A 23,032-nucleotide genomic window follows, 5' to 3' on the forward strand; every position below is an offset into this window, starting at 1 on the left:
ACTGAATAAATCAATTTCAATGGTGCAAAACAGAGAAAGGAAAGGGCATTTTTTTTGTCTCATCTGATTTCATTGGTGATATGACATAAACTCCACATGACTCATGTGCTTCAGTCTCCCCATTTAGAGGACCAAGTTCTCAGATTAACACCAGTACTGCTCTTGCCTTTATCTCCACATTGTTTGTAGAATCTTATCTTTCTTAGACACACTAATAATGCTAATGTACACATCTCATTTCTTTCATATTTAGTTTTGCACTACCTAACTTGATTTTTTCCTTTGGGTAAAGTCTTGACTTGTTAACGTAGAGCAGATTTTTTTTTTTTTTTTTTTCTGAGCATGGGTATTGGCTTAAATAAGTCAACAACGTATTGGGATGTTCTTGGATGTTATTGGGAGTCATCTGGAAGAAATTGTGTGCCATAGTTAATAAAAAAATAAATATAGGCGTACTCTATCAAACTATCAGAGGAATTGAGCTACTGGTTATGTTTTCATTTTTTTTTTTAAACTAGTCTGATGTCAGAATCAGTCAATGAGAAAAACCTTGTGTTATTTTATACAAGCTAAATAAAAAGAGTTGGGTGTAGCCTCACTTTATTTTCAGTCCACAGACAGTTTGTAAATGTACGATGTTGACGTTTTACTGTTAAAATAAAAAAGGAAAAGATGAACTGCAACAACATTGCTATGCTTTAAATTAACAAATAGCTATTAATATCATATATTTTAAAGACTAAAAGTGTCTTTTGATCATCAATTAATCTAATAGTGTTAATAAAATGAATGTGGGGCTATCTCTTACCAACCCCTGATTGACATGTCATATTAAAGATGTGTATGGATGCTATTGAGTGCACACTTATTTGTAATGATCAAGGCAAACTGGGGAAGCAGCACTCATTGATGAGTTAGGTGTTCAATTTATTTATTAAAATTTTGCTTTGTTTATTACTTGTTGCTACACAAGAGTTTGAACCAATTTGATAGAATTTGTAAACTACAATCAAACTCTGAGCAGAAAAAAAATCAATGTGGCTTAAAGTGAAAGATTTGTTAGAATAAATACTTTGTTGCATTATGCTCTTAAAAAGGTTGCTTACTGTTCAGAGCCACGAGAGAGATTAGGGAGACGTGTTTGCTGTAAGGGATGAAACAGCTTTGAAGCATAAAGATCAATCAAATCAAAGAGAATCAGTTATGCTGCTGCATTATACAGTACGACTGTATAACTAATTATGTCTTATTTTTCACCTCACCCCAAATAATGAAAGTTGCAAAATATGTTGCATCATTCTATATTTTCAGTGTCTGGAACTCTCCTGAGGTGGAGAATCGCCCTACAGTGCTTGCACACACTTTACTGGGAAATGTGGAGTTAAAATGTTCAAGTATGATATTTTGTTTGGTTTTTGTTATTTTGATCTAAGTCCCTAAAGCCCCTCATTGTCTTAACACCCTGCATATCTTTTTCTTAATTACTGCTGCACTCCTGTTGAGATCATCTGCTTTAAACAAAGAGACCCAGCATGCACATCACACTAATTCTGGATGTTATGAAAGCTGGAGGAAGTAAGTTAACAGTAGCCTGTGTGGCATGTCATCTGCCACACATTACTTGTTTCACACTGTGTAATTTCTGAGAAGCATATGTTAAATTAGATAAATGTTAATTAAATCTCTTGTGGAGCACATGTTAGAGCTCATACTATTTCCAATAATCCATTTCTCCTTGTAGGAAGACAATAATTGTTGCCGTGTTGGTTCCTTCACAGTCAATCAAAAAGATGAGACAAGTGTGTCAGCATTCCTATTATCTATTAACATATTTGTACTATCTGTCAATCTTACTTATAACACCTTACTTAGTGATAAAGTTCTGACTATAATGAAGCAAATTCTTTACATCTACATGTTACCTTTTATAATCTGCTGGCACGTGGTTGAACAAGCTAGCAGCTTACAGTTTGAAGAAATTTTACAAAGCATCCAGATGTATGTTTCTCCCCAGCAGTCCTAACCTTTGGCTTGTGGTTACATATACTACAACTCCATCTAACAGGTTGATCTCATCTCAGCAAAAAAAAATACACCATTTTCAAATACACCCAAACATCATCATCAATATTTACAACATTATTTGGACCTATGCTGCTACCACAAATGTTCAGATAACAGTGTTCTACCCTTGCTGCTTCAACCACAGCTAGGTAAAGCCTCACAGTTGCCATCACTCAACACGTGCTGCTTTGGGTACATTATATTCGATGGACTTGCTATAATGAAGCAACATTTTCACTGTTGCTGGTTGCCATCTTCAGAAAAGCATTTAATATGTCGCATGTTGTCTGTGTAATAACCCACATTGGATCACTGACTATGAGGCTTCCCTCATCAGCTCCACATGGTGTCTTTCACATGCAATTTCTTCATAAACTTTAAAGAGATTGCACAAGTTCATAACTTTTGCGCTTAAAGGGTTAAAACAGTACGGCTGGCACTATGGTTTACTGCCACCATGTGGTGTATTCTTGAGTGGTATATAATTCTAGAGTGGAAGTAGACTGGAGTGGAATTAAATTGGACAGCGATGGAGTGGATGTTTGGCTCTCTGTTGGCTTTTTCATAGACTAGCAACCTATCAAGGGTTTATCATGCCTTTCGCTGAGCTGCTGAGATAGGATCCAGCTCCCTTTGACCCTGTAATGGAATACATAGTTATACAAAAACAATTGGTTTTCTGTCACTGAAATGCCATTTTAGTTATTGACTCTATTACTGACAAATAATGATACTGCATAATGCTAATCAACATGTTATGGATCAGCGTCACAGTGAATTTAGACAAAGAACACTGGCTCCAAGTGATCAATGTTCTGCTGAATCCCAGCCTATATAGAATAGGTCAGTGTTAGATTCTCTTTAATGTATTGTGTTTTCGGTAATCCTCTTGTATTTCTGCAAAACATTATTTTACATAGCACAGTACTACTGATAAGTTCCAGTTGGTTTCAGGTCTTTTAAGAACCCACAAATGCCTCCCCTGTTCTCAAAGTCAGCTAGAGTGACTGATAAAAGGCTTTTCTAGCTGTGAAGTCTGCTGGCCTGTGCATCAAAACCTAGCCCTCCCAGAGGACTCGGTGCTGTTTTGAAGTGAGGCACAACTTGTCAGTGGTGTCACATTGCATATTCCCCACAACCAAGAGAGCCCAAGTCATCCTTTTTCAGCTGTACCTCCAGAACAACTTTCTAGAAAACAAAATCAATACAACTGGTTCAAGATTTTCAGTGTTTCTACACTACAAGGTCTAAAATATGCGGTAATGGTTGATTAAACACACATAATAGATAAATAGTTGTATAACCTCCATTTAAAATCCTGCTATAATATAAACTTCAGATTTAGAATGTGTTGTAATGACTTATGCGTTGCTGGACTTCATCCTGAAGTTAAGTGTTGTTTTTCTCAACTCTGTTATCTAGATTGGCTTGACTGATAAACAGCATTATTGATCTATGTAAGACTGTGAGAGCATGTTTAAGACATTTCCAAGTGAAACACCATCCCCCAAAGGATGAAAGGGGAGAAAGCCAAGAAAAAAAGATGATAATCCTCTGCATTATCACTATTATCATCAAATCCTTAAAAGACATTTAACAAACAACTGATAAGTCAAATTCAATACTCAATACACTCGAGTTCATAATTTTAATTTAAGGTATCGATCCCGAAGGTTTAATTTTATCCGGCTCCATGCCAGATCACATACATACTAAACCCTCTAGTATTAGTGAAGCATCTTAGAAACAAAACAATTGACTGTTTCATTCAATTAGAGAGAGGGAAAAGTCTGAACCAGGACTTAAAACAAATGCTTGCAGGCAGAAAAAACATCAGGGCAGGACAAAAAAATGGGGGGTTTTTTTGGCATGCAGTATGTATGGAATAAAATGATGGCTTTGTGGCTGGTTATTGGTTTACACACACTCACCGATGGGGGTAATGAAGGTTGATGGTTGGAGATAATGATCTTCAATATGAACAGACTAAGTAAGAACATAAATCTCAGATTATCTGAGCCAGTTTATGTTGATTTCAAGGAATCCGATAACCAGCTACACAACCAACCAACATATTTACTGGATTGTGATAGCTGGACAATTATATTAAAAACATATTTTAAAACTGCATGCACCTTGTACAGGCTGCATTGGAACTGTTTCAAGGTTTGAATGTGACTTGAGGTAATCAGCCTCAGTATCTTATTTTATTTTTTTATTTATTTTTTTTCGCTGGGGACACCTGTCAACAAAATAGCCTGCAGGCATGGCCTCCTTTTAGCACATGCTAGAAGATAGAGACATAACCCTGACTGCAGTGAGATACCATCATTCAGCAACACACCATTATCCCTCTTTACCATTCTTTCCCTTGACTCCACTAGACTTTAATCATTTATTAATTTCCCTTGTGGTCTGAGGGAAGGCATCATGGTCTGAATTTAAACTGGCAAGATCAAAGGAATGGAATGTCACTTTATCATATGAGAAAGAATGTGGAATGTGCAGCTTTCATCCCAGCAATCAGCCAAATCTACCATGGACAAGCATATCAATAGTGGTGAGAGACTGCTTCAGGGAAACAATATAACGAAACATTGAATCATCCTGAATGTATTGACAACGGTCATATACTTGCATTCTTTGCGAGCGCATTCATGGTGAAATCTAAGTAATTTATCAAATGAAGTGATTTCTACTTAATACTCTGCGCTTGTCTCACATGGTGGTCATTGTGATGCTGCAGAGGTCAGTGAGAAAAAGCATGAGACCAAAGAGGAAACAGTCCTGCATGGTCTACACATGAAATGGCACGATGCCGATGTGGCTTAGCCACAAAATTACTTTTGCAACTGGCGTTATCAGCTGCAGGAAATCTGAGGAAACCATTTCAAACTGTTGCCAAAGCAAGTGAGGCAGAGACAAAAGTATTTAACACCAGCAAGCTTTCATCACAATAAAAAGTTTAAATTAAATACGCATGAAAATGACATAATCTGTGATAAACTGGTGACCTGTCCTTGCTGTATACTGCTTACTGGGTGATAATTGCTGGAATGGGCTGTAGCTTCCCTGCAACCCTTTACTGTATTACGCAGTGTAGGAAATGAATGGAGATTACATCATGCAAAGGTAAGAGTAAAGGCCAAACTAGTAGAGGGGATACCTCACAGAATAAACTTAGATGATAAGGTGCCATGCTTACCAATGATGCAAAGAGGAGTGCCACGATATATGTGCCCTTCTTGTATGTATGTTTACAAAAAATACTTTCTGCACAGAAGCTGAGAGCCGTCATGCTCACATGTTTTTTTTTTTTTTATACTGTTTTATTATGTTGAGATTTTCTCAAGATAACAGATTAAAACAAACCACATCAACTGTCACACTTCCCAACAGATAAACTAAACATCTTTTACACATTTATAACCCTAACCCTAACCCTAACCCTAAGTATCTAAAACTTCAAGGAAAGCACAATAGATAACCTAAGAGGAAAAACCATGAGCAACTATGAACAGAGGAGTAACCAGCATATGTGTCGGGGTGTAGTTGTATGTTGGAATTTATGAGTGAGTTGTGTTAACCTCCAAGATCCTCCAAGATGCAGGATCCTCCAAGGAGGACCATGAAGGCCCCAAGTCTCAGGAAACCAGCAGCCAACGCAGGGCTCGGAGCTGGGGCCTCCCAAGCAGAGGAAAGCCACCGCCAGAAACCTCTCCCCCACCAGAGGGCGCAGGCTCCAGGGGATAAAGGCCAGCAGCCCGACAGCCCCACCAGGCACAGGATCCCCCATGCATGAGTCAGGGACAGAACCCAGGACCCTGTGGCCCCGAGAACCACCCAACACCCCCTGGAAGGTCCAGCCTAGAAAGAGGGAGAACAGGGCCAGCCCTGAGTGCTTCAGTGCCCCTGTCAAGCACCCCAGAGACCGCAACCCCCCTAACCCCACCAAAGGGCCCCCCATCAGTCCAGATAACAGATAAAAAGAAAAAAGATTATTTAATTGCCGGTTTGCAAGGGAGCTGGGGATGTCCCAAGTCCACCCCAGAGAGACGAACGGTAAGACCTGCGCTCGCTCCTAGCAAGAATTAAGAGACTCAGATCATTTTAACATGCATGTCTTTGGACTGTGGCAGGAAGCTGGAAGAGAGCGTACATGGGGAAAACATGAAAATGAATAAATTATACTGGGTTATATTGAGTGTATTTAAGGTGTAGTGGGAGCAGTGCTGGTTTCCAGTCTGCACTGCTTGCTGCTACACTTTTGCACTCTTTTGCTCTTTTTGCGTTTTGGATGCAGCATTCTGTCGGTGAAGGAGCTCTGCAGAGAAAGGTGTGGGGTGAAGGGAGAAGGGCTTTACCTCAACATGGAAAGGAGATTAGCCATTATTTTCTTCTCCCAAACCATAACTGGTTATGGTGGATCCAAGGAAAATCCCAGTTCTGCCTCTGACGAAGGCTGAAATTGTCTGACTAATAAGTTTTATTAATCACTCATTTATATCAACTTTATCAAACTTTATTTACAAAGCACTTTTCACAGAAAAGCGTCAAATTAGTCAAACAAGGCCACTCTCACCATCTCTACTTCTGTATTTGAGAATGCATTTGTAAAATATTTCTCTCTAGAGTACAGCAAAGTTTTTCTAGAGGCATCCATATTTGTTTTCTATGTGCCGATCAGCAGCTGAATGATGGAATTTACTTTTGTAGGTTCATCAAGGTCTTCATCAAAAATTATAATTAGCTGTGCAACACAGCGTTTATGCCTCTAAATCATCATGTTTATTGATGTGTTATCCAGTAGTCTGTCGGGAATGGACGAGAGTTGAGTCATTTACTGTCTGTTGCCTGAGCATATTTCTGACTCTCTATAAGCTCCATCCATGCAACCAGGCCTGCAGATATTAAACCATACTTTCAGTGTTGACGGTGATGCACAAAACAAATTATGTCTAGCTGCTCTTAACTTAGTTGCCCTACGGATAGCAGGAAACTACTTCAAAGGATTAGCTTAGAAAAAGAAGTCAAAGTTTTAAGGATCTCACACTCAACTCAATTTTCCCTACCAGCTAAAATGAATAAATAAATAAAATAAGTTACACTCAATATTTTATGTCATAATGAAGGTCCGTTATCAGATGAAAAGGTCAAAATGTTAAAAAAACAATACTTATCTATTGTTATTATCTATCTTATCTAATATATTGTTCTTATCTATCAGCTCAATATTCCTTTAGAACTCAGATCAGAACTTTACATCCTGACTTCTGGCTTTTAACAGTTAAAGTTTAATTAAACATTTATTTTTTAGTTGAACCTGGTTGTGATAATGCCTCCAGGCAGCAGACACAGAGACACTGTTTACATACTTCTACACCTGTTTGATCTGATCCATTATTTATCGTGTCTTATCTTTATTTTTTTTATTTTTTTTCTAAGCAAACCAAAAGTAAGATGAATGTTCATTTAATATTCATCACTGTTCTTGGGTATAGACTTTTATTTTATGGACAAATTACACACTGGTGTTTAACATGTCCACTTGCACTGATTCGTGCTAACTCCCTGCATGGTTTGGTTTAAGGAGCTGCATGCCTGACATTTACATTTAAGGGAGCAGAAAGATTTACGGTTTAGAAGGTCTGGACCATAATGCAAAGGCTCCTACTTGCTGATATATATATATATATATATATATATATATATATATATATATATATATATATATATAATATATGTATATATATATATATATATATATATAATATATGTATATATACATACAATGAAGAGGAACAAGTGTCACAAGGAAAAACACTTTAATCTTACATTTTCAGCTTTATTCAACTTGCCTTGAACACTGGCGAGATAACTGCATTTCTACATGGATAGACCTCATTTAAACACTCCGCAAACTGAGTCAAGTTTAGTGAATTTGAGCCAAGGGTGGGTATTGCAAAATAGCTAAAGCTACAACCATCAAACATGGAAATGAATATGACCACATAATATGTCTGAGTGTTTTAGATTTGCTTGGTTTTAGTCTTTTGTTTGGGATCGACTTGAAGTGAACTGACATGTATCCATGTATCCATACATGTGATGTATCCTTATGGATACATCACATGTATCCATAAGGATGAAATAATAATCAAATGATGTAACATTTATATATATTTCACAAAACTTTGATTCTATGTCAGTTCAATTAATGATCTATTGAAGAATATGATTATATTTATGTCCTATTTTCATAGACAACTGAAACATTAAATTACTCAGTGCTGTAGGCTTTAAATATGTTTTTTATGCTGTCACCACCTTTTTTTAAAAATAATTTTCCATCCAAATATTAGCTGCATTTAGACCACAAGAACATTTGCTGGGGGCTTGTGAATTTGGATGATCGCATCCTTCACTTTTCATTTCCACTACTGGAACCACAGCCTGCAAGAAGTTCTGTGTTGTGTATTAAACAACACTGGTCTAGAGGCCCTAATTTTCCCAGTACCAATACATTTATAATGGGGCTCACTATACAGAGAATCATTCGCATAAGCTGTATATTTTCAGCATCTTATATCTGCCTTGCTCTACTAAACATCTCTCTTTTGACCCAGATCACATTTTAGTTACGTGTCTGAACTGAGGTGTCAAAAGAGGTTGAAAATAAATCAGGATTGATAGCAATTATAAGAAAAGAGCAGTAAGCTAAAGGAGCAACTTGGTCATTTCTCATTGTTTCATTTTGAATTAAAATGTACTTTTCAGGAGAGATAAATGAAGTGTGACTGGAAACCCAGCATGTGTATTTGTCCTGTCCAAATCTTATACTGGAGCATCCTTAATACCATCAAGGCTCTGTAAAAGGCAGAAATATTTTTAATGTCTTGAGACACAATCTGATTTCAGATGATGAAACAAGATCAGCTGAAGCAAAAATCAGGAGAGTTATTTATAAAAAGTGTTACATGTAAACACTTATCTGACCTTTCCTACCTCTGATAATATATACATTTAAGAAATCATGTGTCGCAAAGTGTTTATTTCCCTCTGCGCATAGCAGTCCTGTTATAAAGTTAAACATTTGACAACCACACCTTAGCACTTCCCTTTAGGATCATGTAAAGAAGGTACTATATATACAGCAACATGTCTGCTTTTGATCTAAACGTAGGTCCAGATATTATGTTCAACAAGATTTTAATTCTACCTACAAATCACCATCCTGCAAGAACATCCAAATCTAGTCTCGTAAAAATCAAAAACTAATAAATGTGATTACTTAATAAGAGTGTCATTGTATATCAGAGTCCATGCAGAAGTATTTTGGATCTCTCTCTCTCTCTCTCTCTCTCTCTCTCTCTCTCTCTCTCTCTCTCTCTCTCTCTCTCTCTCTCTGTGTCTCCCTCTCTCTCTCTTTTATAAACAGAATCCCATTAAAACTACAGCGCTACAAAACTTCCTCTATTTTTTAGAAGCGACAGACTGAGTGGGTGATTTTAAAGGATGTCTTACATCAATACGATTCCTACAGGGAAAGCATAGTCTGTTCTCAATCCCTGGTTAACTTTTCATGAGGCCAATGGTTATTGATGAACTCCTGCATGTCCTCAAGTCTTTTCTTAAGTCATTCCAGATGGGACCACAACAGAGCCAAGTAGTTTTCCCAGCAAGCATGCACACATCCCTGGTACACACATATGCAGACATAAGGTTAAAGCACACAGTTGCACAAACAAAAAAAAAACAAAAAACAAAAAAACCTGACAAGTGCTTCTTAGAAAGGATCTCTCCTCCGTCAAGTCCCTAAATTACTTATGTAGAAGCAATGAGCAAATTAGAATTAGAATTAGTTTTCCTTTCTCATGAGTGAACTCTACAACGGCCACAACAACATACCTCTATTTCTAGATGACTTACCATCCTGTTTGGTGATTCACATTCTCACATCTAGTTAAATCTTCTAGCAGTCGATGAATTTGTAATCTGCAATTGAATGCACCCATTTCCACTCTGCTGTGAAAAACCCAAGGGCATTCCTTTAGCTGTGACATTATAAAATAAATAAACAAAAAATAATAAAATGTTTGACATATCTTTATAATGCACTTCTAAAACCGTAGCTGAATTGATTCTTGTATAAACCATCACACCAAATGATTCTAAGAACATAAAGTCCTCCTTTGCAGAGCTTTTGGATGAGTCCAACATCCTTTACAAAAACACAGTTGTTTGGCACCTTAATGAAGAACAACATTACACATGCAAAGCTTCAATGGCTTCCCTCCCTAATGCGAGATAACTAATTAAATTTATCTTGGATCTTGGATGAATAATTTTAAGAATATAAACCCAAAGACCACACAAATCAGTTTTCCATGTATTCAGGATGCAACCCACAAATGGGGATAGTAATAAACCGCTCTGCCGTGTCAGTCAATTTGAGTTCGTCAAACAGCAGATGTCAGAGAAAACAGGACGTCCTTGGTGTTGCATTGTGATTGATGACAAAGAGTCTGTGGAAAGTAAATGTGTCTCTCAGAATCTGAGTGCTTCGGCCTCCATAAATCTGGGGATGAGGCTTGCATGCATTCAAGGACTGCTACCCTGCATGTATCAAAGCTTCAACCCAAGATTTATGGTTAGAAAAGAAAACATTTATACGTTTTATGGTTAACTGTCAGTACTAAAGAATTGTTTTTACTTAGATTTGCATAAGTGTGAGTCTGTAGATATCTGTCCATTTGTCCATGGTATTAGATATTGTCTCTAACATCACCAATTTACAAAACAAATGCTACTGCAGAAATGATCACTTTTGTTCTACTGTCATGCTTACAATGTTTCCATTTTAGATCCAACCAGACCTTCAGTCCATCTGTGCTTCTTCCTATCTAACCCTTTGTCTAGAGATGGGGAAGTAATTGAACAGGTCCGAGTGGCAGCTGTCAAGAGTTGCTTGGCAGATGTGAGCAGGAAACATGAACACAGTGGGCCCAATTGAACAGAATAGGGGTCTTTTCACTGGCACAAATGGGGCCCTGAAGAGAAAAAGGAAATGATACAGTGTAACAGAAGAGGAAAAAGATCTCCATTCCACAAATGGCCTGTCATTTGGATGCTTTTCAAGAGTGAAAAGTTGAGTCTCCTTCATTTGGTTGAGACTCTGAGGCTTTTACTCACTGGAATGATCAAAGTTTACAGAATGGAAAATCACTAGTGACATATTTAAAACAAAAAAAAAGTAAATATCATGTATAGCTTATTCTCTTCAAATAGAATGTTTATACCTTTTATTTATAATTGACTATTAAGTGACTGAAAGCTGCTTTTTCTTTCCTAAAACAAAGTTTTCATTTCATCAAATCAAATCAAACTTTTATTTATGAAGCATTTTCCCTACAATAAAATGTAACACAAAGTGTTTTACACAATATAAAAGCACAACAAAGAAAATTCATCTGCCCCGCACCTTCTCACACACTCAAACGTACACACACACACACACCCAACATCCATTTCCAACACTTGTCTTAAACATCACACATACACCTACTTAGTTCATTTTGCAGAGCACAGATGAGCCAGGTAAGGAAACGCCATCACAGGAGCCGTCTGCACCAGGAGACGACCAAACACAGTATCTCTCTATCTATATGTATCTATCTATATGTATATATACACACATTGTCCCCAGGTCTTAGACTCTGTCTTGGCTACATTCTAAGGAGGAATGGGGCACAGTCAAAGCATAAATCTAGGCAAAGAAACAAAAACATTTCTTCAACAATCACAGTTGTCTCCATCATTTTGAGATGGAAGATGTTTGGAACAACCAACAAGCTCTCTAAATCTAACTGTCCAGACAAACTAAGGAATGGAGGACAAAAGTCCTTGGACAGACAGGTAATCAACCTTTGAATGGTCACCAATAAGGCCTTTATGGTAGCGTGGTCTGACAGGCTATTTGTTGCAAGAGGCAAATGACAACCCACTGTCTAAAATGTATTAAAACTCACCTGAATGACTCTTACAATGAATAGATGTGCAATCCTGAAAAAAAAAAAAAGATTGAGGCATTTCACCATAATTCCTGTGAGTGTGGGCAAGATTCTTTTCAGCTGCGCAATGGTTTGCATGGGGTTTAAAGGTTTACACAGGGCCACGGATACGCCTTCTGTCGTCTCCTCCTGGATGTCGCCACACAAAAAACACAAATGGAAACCACAGCAAATAAAAGCTTACATTGCCATCTGTGTTACTGCCTAAAAACATTCTGCTGTTATTATATGCAGCTGACCCAATCAGATAAACATCTCATACAGCAATGATACAAACATGTTAAAAGTCAAGCAAGAATTCCAATAGTTAAATCGATTCAAACAAAAGTAACAGAGTAGATACAAATGTAATGCAAAAGCTTCTACCTTAACACACACACAGGCCTTAAAATTTATGTTAAAAATCACTTGAATAAACTAGGAAAATGATACTTAACTACATAGTTTTCTGTTGTTTGTAGCTTTCTCTGTTTATCACTGACCTCCTCTGTTGTTATGCAGTGTAATATCATTTTATTACGCTTGGATGGCAACAAAAATTGAATATAGGTCAGAAAAGTATTTTAAAAAGCACAAAAAGTTAGCAAGTTAAGTTGTCACTGCTTGGGTGGCTCATCGCACAGAGCAAACAAACAATTCTGCGGTTTGAGGTGCTGAAACAACAGTTCATGTAGTGAGTCAGACTCATCGAAATAGAATGGACTGCCTGCATCTACAAAAACACACTCGTATTATTATCAAAACCAAAAACGATAACACTGTTTTACAGGACCAAGGTCATTCCTGTTTATTATTAGTCAGTAGCGGCCAAAGCACCGTGGGCTGTAAAACTGTGGTATTATAATTTTATACAGTAACAAACCTGCTGCCCATTCAGTAACACACCACACGTGTGTGGTAAAGGTGTATATCTAATTCCAGTTATTTATGCATTGCAGGCCACAATGTGAAATCATACTTAAATAGTGTTAATGTGGACTAGCTGTTTCCTTCAATGTCTCGGGTAAGTGTTTTCAAGGAAGCTCTTCAGGGGAGACAAACTTCCCTTTGCTCCACTAAAATTTGCAACATTATAAGGGACATTAAAGAACAGAAGAAACAAAAAGACCAATGACACAAAAAGGAGTAAGTGAACAAAGCAAAAAGGGTGCAGGATCATAACATTGTATTCGCACTTAAGATAAAACACGGACAAATATCACCTTAAAAAAATACAAGTGATTGAGATGCTTCAGTCGTCTAAACCTTTTTTTTTTTTTTTTTAAAAACCTGAACATGTCTGCTACAAAATAATTGGCAAAAAAAGTATGGATGCTTATGCAACATTTAGGTGTATTAAATTTTGATAGAGAAAAAAGAAAAAGCTCCAAAGAAGCTTGTTTTTGTTCCACAGAGAATTATGTGTTGATCGAGGAAATAAATCTAAAATAAGTGCAGAATAAGCTGCCATGTTGGTTGACTTTATCTTCTCAGAGCAAAGTGTTGGTTTTCTCTTTGTTAAGGTTTAAAGTTTGATTCTACATCTTTGTCAAATTTTTACAGCTTTAAAAAAAATGAAAATAAAAGTAGCTCCGTATTCTTCCTGTTTTGGGGCAGAATAATGAAATCATTTAAACACTTTCAGTAAATCATTGCATGCCATGGAGGCGATATGTCTTGTTACAGTTCAAGGAATATCACACTATTTAACTAACTTACACCAAATTGTAGCAGTGCTGTGTAGAAAAATAATTCCATTCTGATTGCTTTCAAATGAAAATTAAGAAGGTAACTAGCAGGTGTGTGCTGCTAATGAACGTAAACATTTAAGGATCAGAAGGTGTGAACACCTCTATAAAAGTGAACATTTTGCAGAAAAAGTAATGACTTATGTTTATTTTACCACCACAAAACCTGAAAACCTTGCAGACACAGAGTTGTAAATAAACTCTGGTGTATACTGAGCTGTAATATTTATGTTACACTTCTCTGCTGAGGTATTTCTTTTGTCTTAAATCTTTTTCTTATACTGCAACTAAAACTCCAAGCCTTTTTAAAAAAAAAGTCTCTTTCTTTTTCCACATGTTTGCATTTGTTGTTGCTTATAAAGATGTTTTTTAATTCACTAATACGGATAACTGCGGTAGTAACTTCCCTGTCACACCACAAAGACAAAATGACATTAAAGTATTTTATAATTCAAGTATCAACATTTTGAAGCAGTCCTGTTGGATTCCACTTAAGGCAGATACATATTTACCTTTATGTTTTTGTTGATAAGTTAGCAGTGAACTATGGCTATGTTAAATTTTAAATGTTATATGAAGTGTTTTCTGAGGTTTCTTCCTGGGAGAGCACACAACTACTTTACATTGCACAGCAGCATTTAAATCACGTTTGAGTCTTCTTTCATATCTGTTTACTCCATAATTTATAGACGTCTGTCCTACTTTGCATTTGACTTGAGAAGCCAGATCTCTCTAAAATCTGTGCCCTCTCATATCAGTGGGTCTTCTGAAGCATAATCAGGGGTGTGTATTTAATCATTTTATTTATCTCCTTAATTTTATACACAACCTATTTTAATGCCATCATATATTATCGGCAGTATTCAGACTTGAAAATTGCACAGCAGTCAAAATGTCCAGGAGACTCCTTTGGTGTGCGAGTTTCCACTTTCTCTCCATTGGTGAGAAAGTGAGGAGTAAAACCAGAAAAGCTTCCTGCACACCATAGGATGCCACTGCAAATGTTTGTCTGAAGAAAAACCCCTGTCTAAAACTTTCAAACACAAAGACTGTGAAAATGTGTCTTCATGAGAGGTACTTTATTTTTCATGACTGTGGAAAAATAACAATCAAAAGTAAAATTGTGTTCAGTCAATCACACTGGTATGTAATAATCATTATTGGCATAACTGTCTTTATGTTAATAAGTAAAAGGAAGAAATATTGATGACATTGCAGGAAATTCTTGCTTTAAATTATAATGTTGCTTACTCTTAACTTTCCCACAGAAATTAAAAAGAAAAGCTGTGATAATGTTTTGCATTTCATCAAAAATATGGGAGAAAACTATTGCTTTAATGGTAGTGTGTGGTTGACATGGGACTGACAAAATGGCTGATGGCCCACCTCTGGATGATGTTTTTAGGCATGAGTATCTTCTCAGCAGTATTTCATTTCTGTAAAAATGAGTTAACTGTGCTTTACTGTTACTCTCAAATCTGTTATCAGTGAATGAATTTATGGCTTTAATCCAAATTAGAAAGTTGTTTGTCCAGCTGACTTCACTCATTCATCTTCCAAACCACTCAGTCCAATATAAGGGTTTGCGGGAAAACTGAAGGCTATTCCAGTTATCATCAGGGGAGAGGCGGGGTACACCCTGGACAGTTCTGTCTAGCTGACTTAGAATTCAGGGTTGAATTTTGCATTTCCACATCAACGTTACATAAGTTTTAGACTAAGAAATATGACTGGATGTTGTCCTGTTTTTTTTGTTTGTTTGTTTTATTTCCTTTTATTTTCATTCAAAAGTTTTAATTCCCATTTGTTCTTGAATGCAGCACAGATAGACAGGTCCCGTCACAATAGGATTTGCTATCACAAAAATAAATAGGTTAAATAAGCAAATAGGATAACTCTCCGTTGCCATGGAAACAGTCCTGAAAGCATCCAAGCAAAGAAATCATTTGAGCAGCACTGCATCTGTACAGTTTGAAAAACTAACAGATCGTCTTGGAAAAAAAATGAGGCACTGTTAGTCCTATTACAGTTTACTGTCGCATTCTAAAGTAAAAATTTGTATGATTATTCCTGTGTTATGAAAAATTCTTCACATACATAACACAACACAATGAGGAAACAGAAAGTGTGTATGGATTTGAGATGATTTCTGACAGCAGCCATCACCCTCCAGAACAAGGCATTATCATCTAAATCATTGTCTTTACCTACAACAACACTACAATTTTGCCCTGGAATTGTTTTTTATTTTTATTTAATTTTATTTCCATCTGTGATCTGTGATCACAGACATACACAAACATACAGACAGCCATTTTGAAACCAACAGGATTCCTAAAACTAGCCCATTTTTCTACCCTAAAACGGATTACTTGTGCTAAACATGGAAGGTATGAGACGCATAATCTGTTTTAGTTGTTGTTTCAATAACGTTTGTATTCATTACAGTAACAGGAGTGAACTTGTAAAAATAATAAATAAATAAATCTGACTTTTCTTTTATAAGATCATATATTAACCATAATGTATACATGGTTATGGCTAAATCAGACGATGACCTTGTTAAATTGGAAATGGAGGGAAATGTTGGCTTTTAGTGGCCTGAGGATAACATATTCATGTAGGATGATGATTCAAACTTAAAGCTATACCCTAATTAAGGTCTTCATAGTTTATTGAACTCTGAACTTTGGGCATCTTGTTTAACTAAACACCTTTAAGTGTCAAGGTAGAAAGAATATGCAATGTTGAGACCTCTAATAGTTTCAGGGTTAGGGTTGAAAATAAACAACAACAGATCACAGGGTCACATGGCCTTATGGGTTCCTTGGTCTATGTGCAATGCATAATGCTGAAGATAAGAGCATTTTTACCTTTGATTATTCAGTGACTACTTGTTCTCTTTAAGTATGCATCTACACGGAGGTTTCCAAAAGTTTTATTATGGAAGATAGAAGCTTAGTCTGGTGTGGAAGAAAATAAAAAAAAAATAAAAAAATAAAAAAACAGCAACTTTGAATGTTGTTCAACATTTAAAATGTTGCCAAAATCTTTATTGTTCCTCATCACATTATCATTAGATGTCATTAGGAGAGCTTTTATACTTATGAAGTCTATTTTTAGATTTATCTAATGGTGGGAGGAAGTCTTCTAAAATAGTTTGATTGATGGGTTGCCTGCTTGGCAGGGTTTCATACAATATTCATCAACTTTTTAGGATGAATTTCATATTTCAACATAAAAGAGAAGTAACTTTGACAAACTGAAGGGTTATTGGAGAATTACAGCCTCTTCTTTCATGACTTGTTCAGTAGCCATACAGCTTCTAGAGGTGAGATATGATGGCACTTTAAAAAGCCCAGTAAAAGAAGTTATAGAGTAATAAAATATTTCTGGCACATAAAACTAAAGAAAATATAATTACCCTTGAAAACCTGCATGAAGTGTAGATCTTCTTGTCCCTTGCCGTACTGGGCTTCCTATCCTGTTTTTTTTTTATTTCACAAATAGTATTAAACATGAAAGGAATAGAAAAAAAAGCAGAAGGTAAAAGTGAAATCCTTTAAAAACATTTTAATTGTTTCTGTTTTCTTCTTCTTCTTTTTCATAGGTAGACACATTTTTGAAACATATATCTAAGTGTGTGATTTATTTCAGTCAAAATGATTCACCCTTTTCTACTTAAACCCACGGCACAGATGTTTCAGTCACACATGAAAAAATATACACCAAACTTAGTCTAAACAGATCCTCCTTGATCCCTCTTGAAGAAAGGACAGTCTTTGGATAAATAATAATAGTAACAACATGATTAGTTCAGATTCTGTGTATGAAAATAAATGAAAGAAGTCTTTTGTTTTCTCTTGCTATTTGCTGAAAGCAATACATCTAAAAATATAAATATTATTAACTGGTTATTAACCTTCAATTATTAGAGTTTCAGATACTTAGCTTTTCAAATGATGCTGTTCAGGGTTTAGCAGAGTCTTTAAGGGTGGCCAAGCCAATTTATTTATTTATTTATATATTTTTCTCCGATGGAACAATACAGCAAATATGACCTGTATAATACTGAGGTCATCTTCTTGCTCCTGAAGCAGCTCTGGTCAGTCAATGCATGGCCAATGAAGGTATCCAAGAGGATGTGAAAGAATAATAAAAAATAAATCATATTGGTCTTTTGGGTAGTGAGTTGGACTGGCTTTGCTTTAGATTGGTTTTTAAGGCCTATTTGTTGCCGGGAACACCTTACTCTAGTTATAAGCTTTGATCCCATCCTAAGTAGTTTTTGCAAGTACACTACTGGTTGAGTCCACCACGTCAGGAGTTAACGTTGGCGTACAGGTGGCACATCAGACCAGTCTATAAACATGTTTAGCAGGTGTCCAATCACTATCCATGTGAATGGAAAGGTCCAGGTTTTATCAGCATAACACTGCACTGTTACAAGGTAAACTATGATACTTACATTGTCAGTACTGTTGGGGATTTTTTTTTCTAGTGCTGTTGGAGATTTACAGTTTTGGTCATTTATTTGTCTTAAAATTAATATCAAGACTCAAAGACATCGTCTACAAATTTTTCACTAACATTCTTCACAATGTTAGACGTGGTTGGCTGGGTTTAAAAAGTTTTTTTTATGTATGCTATTTCCTTATTGCATAGATCCCAGCAAGACTTATTGGGACTCTCATACTGCCAGCGTCAATATAAGGACACCTTTTTATATTATGACCTATCGCAGTAGCTAAAGCACAGCTGAAATCAGTCTTTGAACAGGCCCATTAAGCGTCCTTTTAAGCTATTACAGTAAACCAGAATACACAAGAACACCCCCTACACACTAAGAGGAATGCAGTCAAACTTAATATGTCTTGATAATTCCCTGCATTGGCAAGCCAACACAAATTTTATTAAAAATGTCATTTGACAATTGTGATGTACCACTCTATTTGCCATCAAATAAGTTGCATCCCTACACAAAAAACTTTTACACTAGCAGCTGACAAAGCAACAAATTCACTGAAATATGTTTTGCCAAAGTTATTGTCTGGATTTTCAATGAGTTCCTACATGTATCAGAAAATGAATACTGCAAAAATAAAACATGATGTCATCACTGTGGATTTCCTTTTCACTACACTGTATTAGTGGAACTTTATTTTGTAGAAAGTATTGCAAAATCCCCCCTGAAGTAAACAGCTACTGTTGTATGTTAGCTAACCATGAACCCCTCCTCCGTGTGGTCCTTCTTCCAGAGGCAAAGGAAGATGATTGGTAATTCTGTTTCAAAATATTTGTTGTTGCTGATGTTCATGAGTCTCTTGTTTCTTTGACTGTACACTGTGGAAGAAGAATGTTCAAATACACAGAGGAAGCCAATCAAGCCTTCAAGATCAGTAGTCTGTTTTCTTCCAATATTCCTCAGAAATGTAAGCCATTCAACTGTTCTAATGAAGCCATCGATCAATGTCAACTTAAGGACAAGCCCAAAGTAGACTGTATACTCCCCAAAATTAAAAATGTTACAGGAAGCACTATAAGTTTTTCTTTTTTTTTTTCTTTTTTTTTTTTTTTTAAATATAAAACCAGTAGTGTCATCGTAGCTTTACTTTTACAACTGCCTTTCATGCCACAAAGATTACCTGTGAAAATTTTACACTTGATCAAGACAAACAGCGAGTAGTGAATGTACCACTAATTACAAAGCCTATTAATCCCACCCTTATTAAAAAGATCCATTGATTTAAACCTCCATGGACACAAAGAGTACACCAAGCCAATCTGTTTGCATGACTTATTCTATTTGTAATGTCCACCAGTAGTTCATTAAATTACCACTGTTGTGTTGTGCTTTATTCATAAACCTGGACCACTGTAGAGTAAGATACCTTAAGGCTTTGGAATGAGCATTCTTTTAATTAAAAAAAAAAACATGTTTTAAACAAAGGACCATGAACTAACTCAATAATCGAAGTGGTTGAAAACTCTGACATTTTTCTTTAAATAATGCATACTTACTTTAGTTTACAATAATTGATTGATGTTTTGTATGCATAAAGTCACTCTTCCATCTGTTTTCTTAACCGCTTAGACAAATTAAGGGTCATGCAGAAAGCCCAATCATTGGGTGAGAGGCAGGATACACCCTGGACAAGTTGCCAGTCCGTCACAGGGCATAAAGTTATATGAATTCATAATTACTTACCGTATGTCTCCAAAGAACTCTATGAAACATGTACTGGTTTACATTGTCATCTAACTGATTTAAAAAAAAAAAAAAAAAAACGTGTATGATGTCCTTTTAACAATAACAGAAAAAAAAAAAAAAAAGAAAAAAAACTTTCCCTTTTATTTGAAACCAGACTCTTTGAAGATATCACTATGCCTACATTCAAAAGTGTTTTTATATCATAAAATGTAACTCTTATTTGAATCTGTTTTGCAGCATCGTGTGACCATCAACACAGCTGTGAACTACAGTGGACATTGTTCTACACTTTGTTTAAGACCGCATGACTTTATCATTTATTTCTTGAGAAATGTCTCTGTGACCACAGGAAAAAAAAAATCCTGTTTTATTTTTAATCAACCAGGTATGTCAATTTTGTGGGTTATCTGTATTAAAGCTCATCTGTTGTTCTCCTCCGTTCTTTTTTTTACCTGATATCAAAGGGTTTGATTTGATGGTTAGTATTAGTGCGTGTGTGGGTTCTCTCTGGGCTCTTTACCTCTATGCATGTTAGATTAGTTATTGTTTTTTATGTAGAGGCTGGTGTGGGTGTTTTTTGTTTTTTTTGTTTTTTTTTTATCTCTGCCTCTCACTTGATAGCTGGGACAGGCTCCTCTACAAACACTCATTTGAATATGAAGGTACATAAAAATGGATGGACCTCTTTTGAGTGGTATACCTCAGATTTCAGTTACTGGTTTCCTCTGATCTGCCTCTTTCTCTCCAATACCTATGCTAACATTTCAGCGATTTTTCAATTTGCCCAAGTCTTTCATGCATCAGTTCTGTGGAAGACTTTTGGCGTGTTCCTCAAAACCTCCTGATCCAACTTTATTCTACCTAATGCTTCAGTTCTGAGGTGAAGGATGGATGGGATGGTTCTTGAGTAATAATGTAATTTTTGTTTGAAATTAAGATGGTTTCTGGTTGTCATGTTAAACCTCTCAGATGCATATGTTTGACCCAAGTTGAACATCCAAGATGATTACATAAAAGTTTACCTGAAAATAATTTAAACTTTAAATATGTCTTGATTTATATATTAAGTATTTCACTTGATGTATGGCTGGGTTCAGGATGAATTATATTGAAATAAGACATCATTATTAAGACATTTTTACTGTAAAATGTTTCATGAGTTCTATTTTAAAGTAAATTTGACACAATATATCAATATCAAAAGTAGGACTGGCCATTTATTTTCATTAGTTTTCAACTGAAAAACATTAGATTGAGGAAAAAGCTCAATAAATACAAAATACCAAAGAAATACTGAAGATTCACTGAAGTGTAAAGTAATTACTCAATCAGAATGAATAACTTACCTTGTAACTATGAATAATTATGCCAAAACCCAGAACATTTCCTACCTAGGGACATTACTACTGATGGTAAATATGGTGAAGGTTTTACTAAACTGTGAAGTTGCTTGTCGTCAAATTACGAGAACCACTGTTAGCTAAGGTATGTCACAGTTTTGTGGCAAATCAAACAAGGTCGGTTTACATGTGCCACTCTTGTCATACATATAGCATAAGCGATGTGTATTGTAAAACATCATGTAGGAGCGAATGAATGTAGAAATGAGTACATGATGCAGGTTATGACTCAGTGAATGTGTCTCACTGTCTAAGGAAGATAAAGTAATTAATGGAGTGTGGTTGTGTGGGTGAGTGAGCAAGCGTCCAAAGTGAGACATTAATTGAGTTAGTGAGTGTGTGAATGAAAGAGACTGTGTAATACAGTAAATGCATTTGAGAGACACAAGAAGGCTACTTTTCTTTTGCTGACTTGAGTAAATTGCTGCATCACGCACAACATATGTGGATCCTAATCTTTGTATAAAAGCCACAGAATTAAGCGCTCATATTTCTGCCTCAGCTCCAAACAGAGGACTTTCCAGTCTCATTTACAGTCTACTCTGGCATGTGTCTGGCTTAAAGAGAGTCAGACTAATTCTGTCTGAAAATTATTCCAAGGAAACTGAAAGTGTTATTGCCTCTGAACAGGCTATAGCAGGGATTTGTGGGGAACAGCAGTGTCCAGATGTCCAGGCATGGCTGCCAGTATCATTTTTATGCAAATGGTTCCACATAAATGGTTAGAACAGTAAGTGCTTGTGCAGCATAAAGGTGACAACATTTTGAAAGATGACAAGCATCAGCGGGAGAGATGAGACCAAACTATTCATAGCCAAAGTAGGGAATTTGCACTGGAAATTGTACTTTGAGATTGGATGGAAAAAGCAGGAGTTCTGTATTGATTTGACTTAGGGAAGCGGTAAAAAAAAAAGTAGGTTTCTGTGATAGACAGAGCCATCCCTAGCCATAGGCTGTATAGGCAAATGCTAATGGTAACATGATACATGGCGGGGTGGGGGGGCAAACAAAATAATAAATAAATAAATAACTAAATCAGTGCTATTACTACAAATAACTGGAAATATTAGCCTAAGCCAACAGCACCATAACTTGATAGCACTATTTGTCGTAGCTAAATAAAGAAGCCTTTAAACATGCATGTAGCTTCCTCTGTACAAATCACAACAAACAGAAGTCTATAATTTGTCTTTGTCATAGTTACTGTGTATTGTTGTGTCTGCTGTAAGTCAATTCATATGATCTTACTTGTTTTCATGTTCAATATTTGGATTTTTCATGAAACAATAACATTCTTCTATGAAATACCTTATTTGAATTATTTTTTATGTGGTGTGACATGCTTCTTTAGGTTTCTTGGTTTTGTTGTTTTAAATGAAGGGAATCTAGAATACATATGTGCCGCTTCTGTGTGTATAAAGACTGATTATCAGATTGATTCTGATCCAAGAGAGCACCTATGGAAATCTTACCTGGTGCACTAAATTGGCACTTGACAAAATATCACTTTTGCACTTCTTTCTTTTGAGCCTTTAAAATTGTTTCAAGAGAACAAAAACA

The 23,032-nt window shown here is 36.1% G+C and overlaps 1 protein-coding gene across 1 annotated transcript in view; it reads left to right on the forward strand.

The window, feature by feature from the left end:
- Nucleotides 1-5,862: 5,862 nt before the first annotated feature.
- The window catches only part of ikzf2 (IKAROS family zinc finger 2), a gene marked incomplete at both ends in the record, with an annotated part of 64,989 nt that continues 47,819 nt past the window's right edge, over nucleotides 5,863-23,032 (forward strand). Inside the window, 2 exons of the mRNA XM_079254726.1 lie at nucleotides 5,863-6,126; nucleotides 6,368-6,407. Of these exons, the coding sequence (XP_079110852.1) occupies nucleotides 5,863-6,126; nucleotides 6,368-6,407 (304 nt within the window). The remainder of the gene's footprint in view (nucleotides 6,127-6,367; nucleotides 6,408-23,032) is intronic.

This window comes from Telmatherina bonti, assembly GCF_933228915.1.
Source record: "Telmatherina bonti genome assembly, chromosome: 15".
In the NCBI taxonomy this organism is placed as follows: Eukaryota; Metazoa; Chordata; class Actinopteri; order Atheriniformes; family Telmatherinidae; genus Telmatherina; species Telmatherina bonti.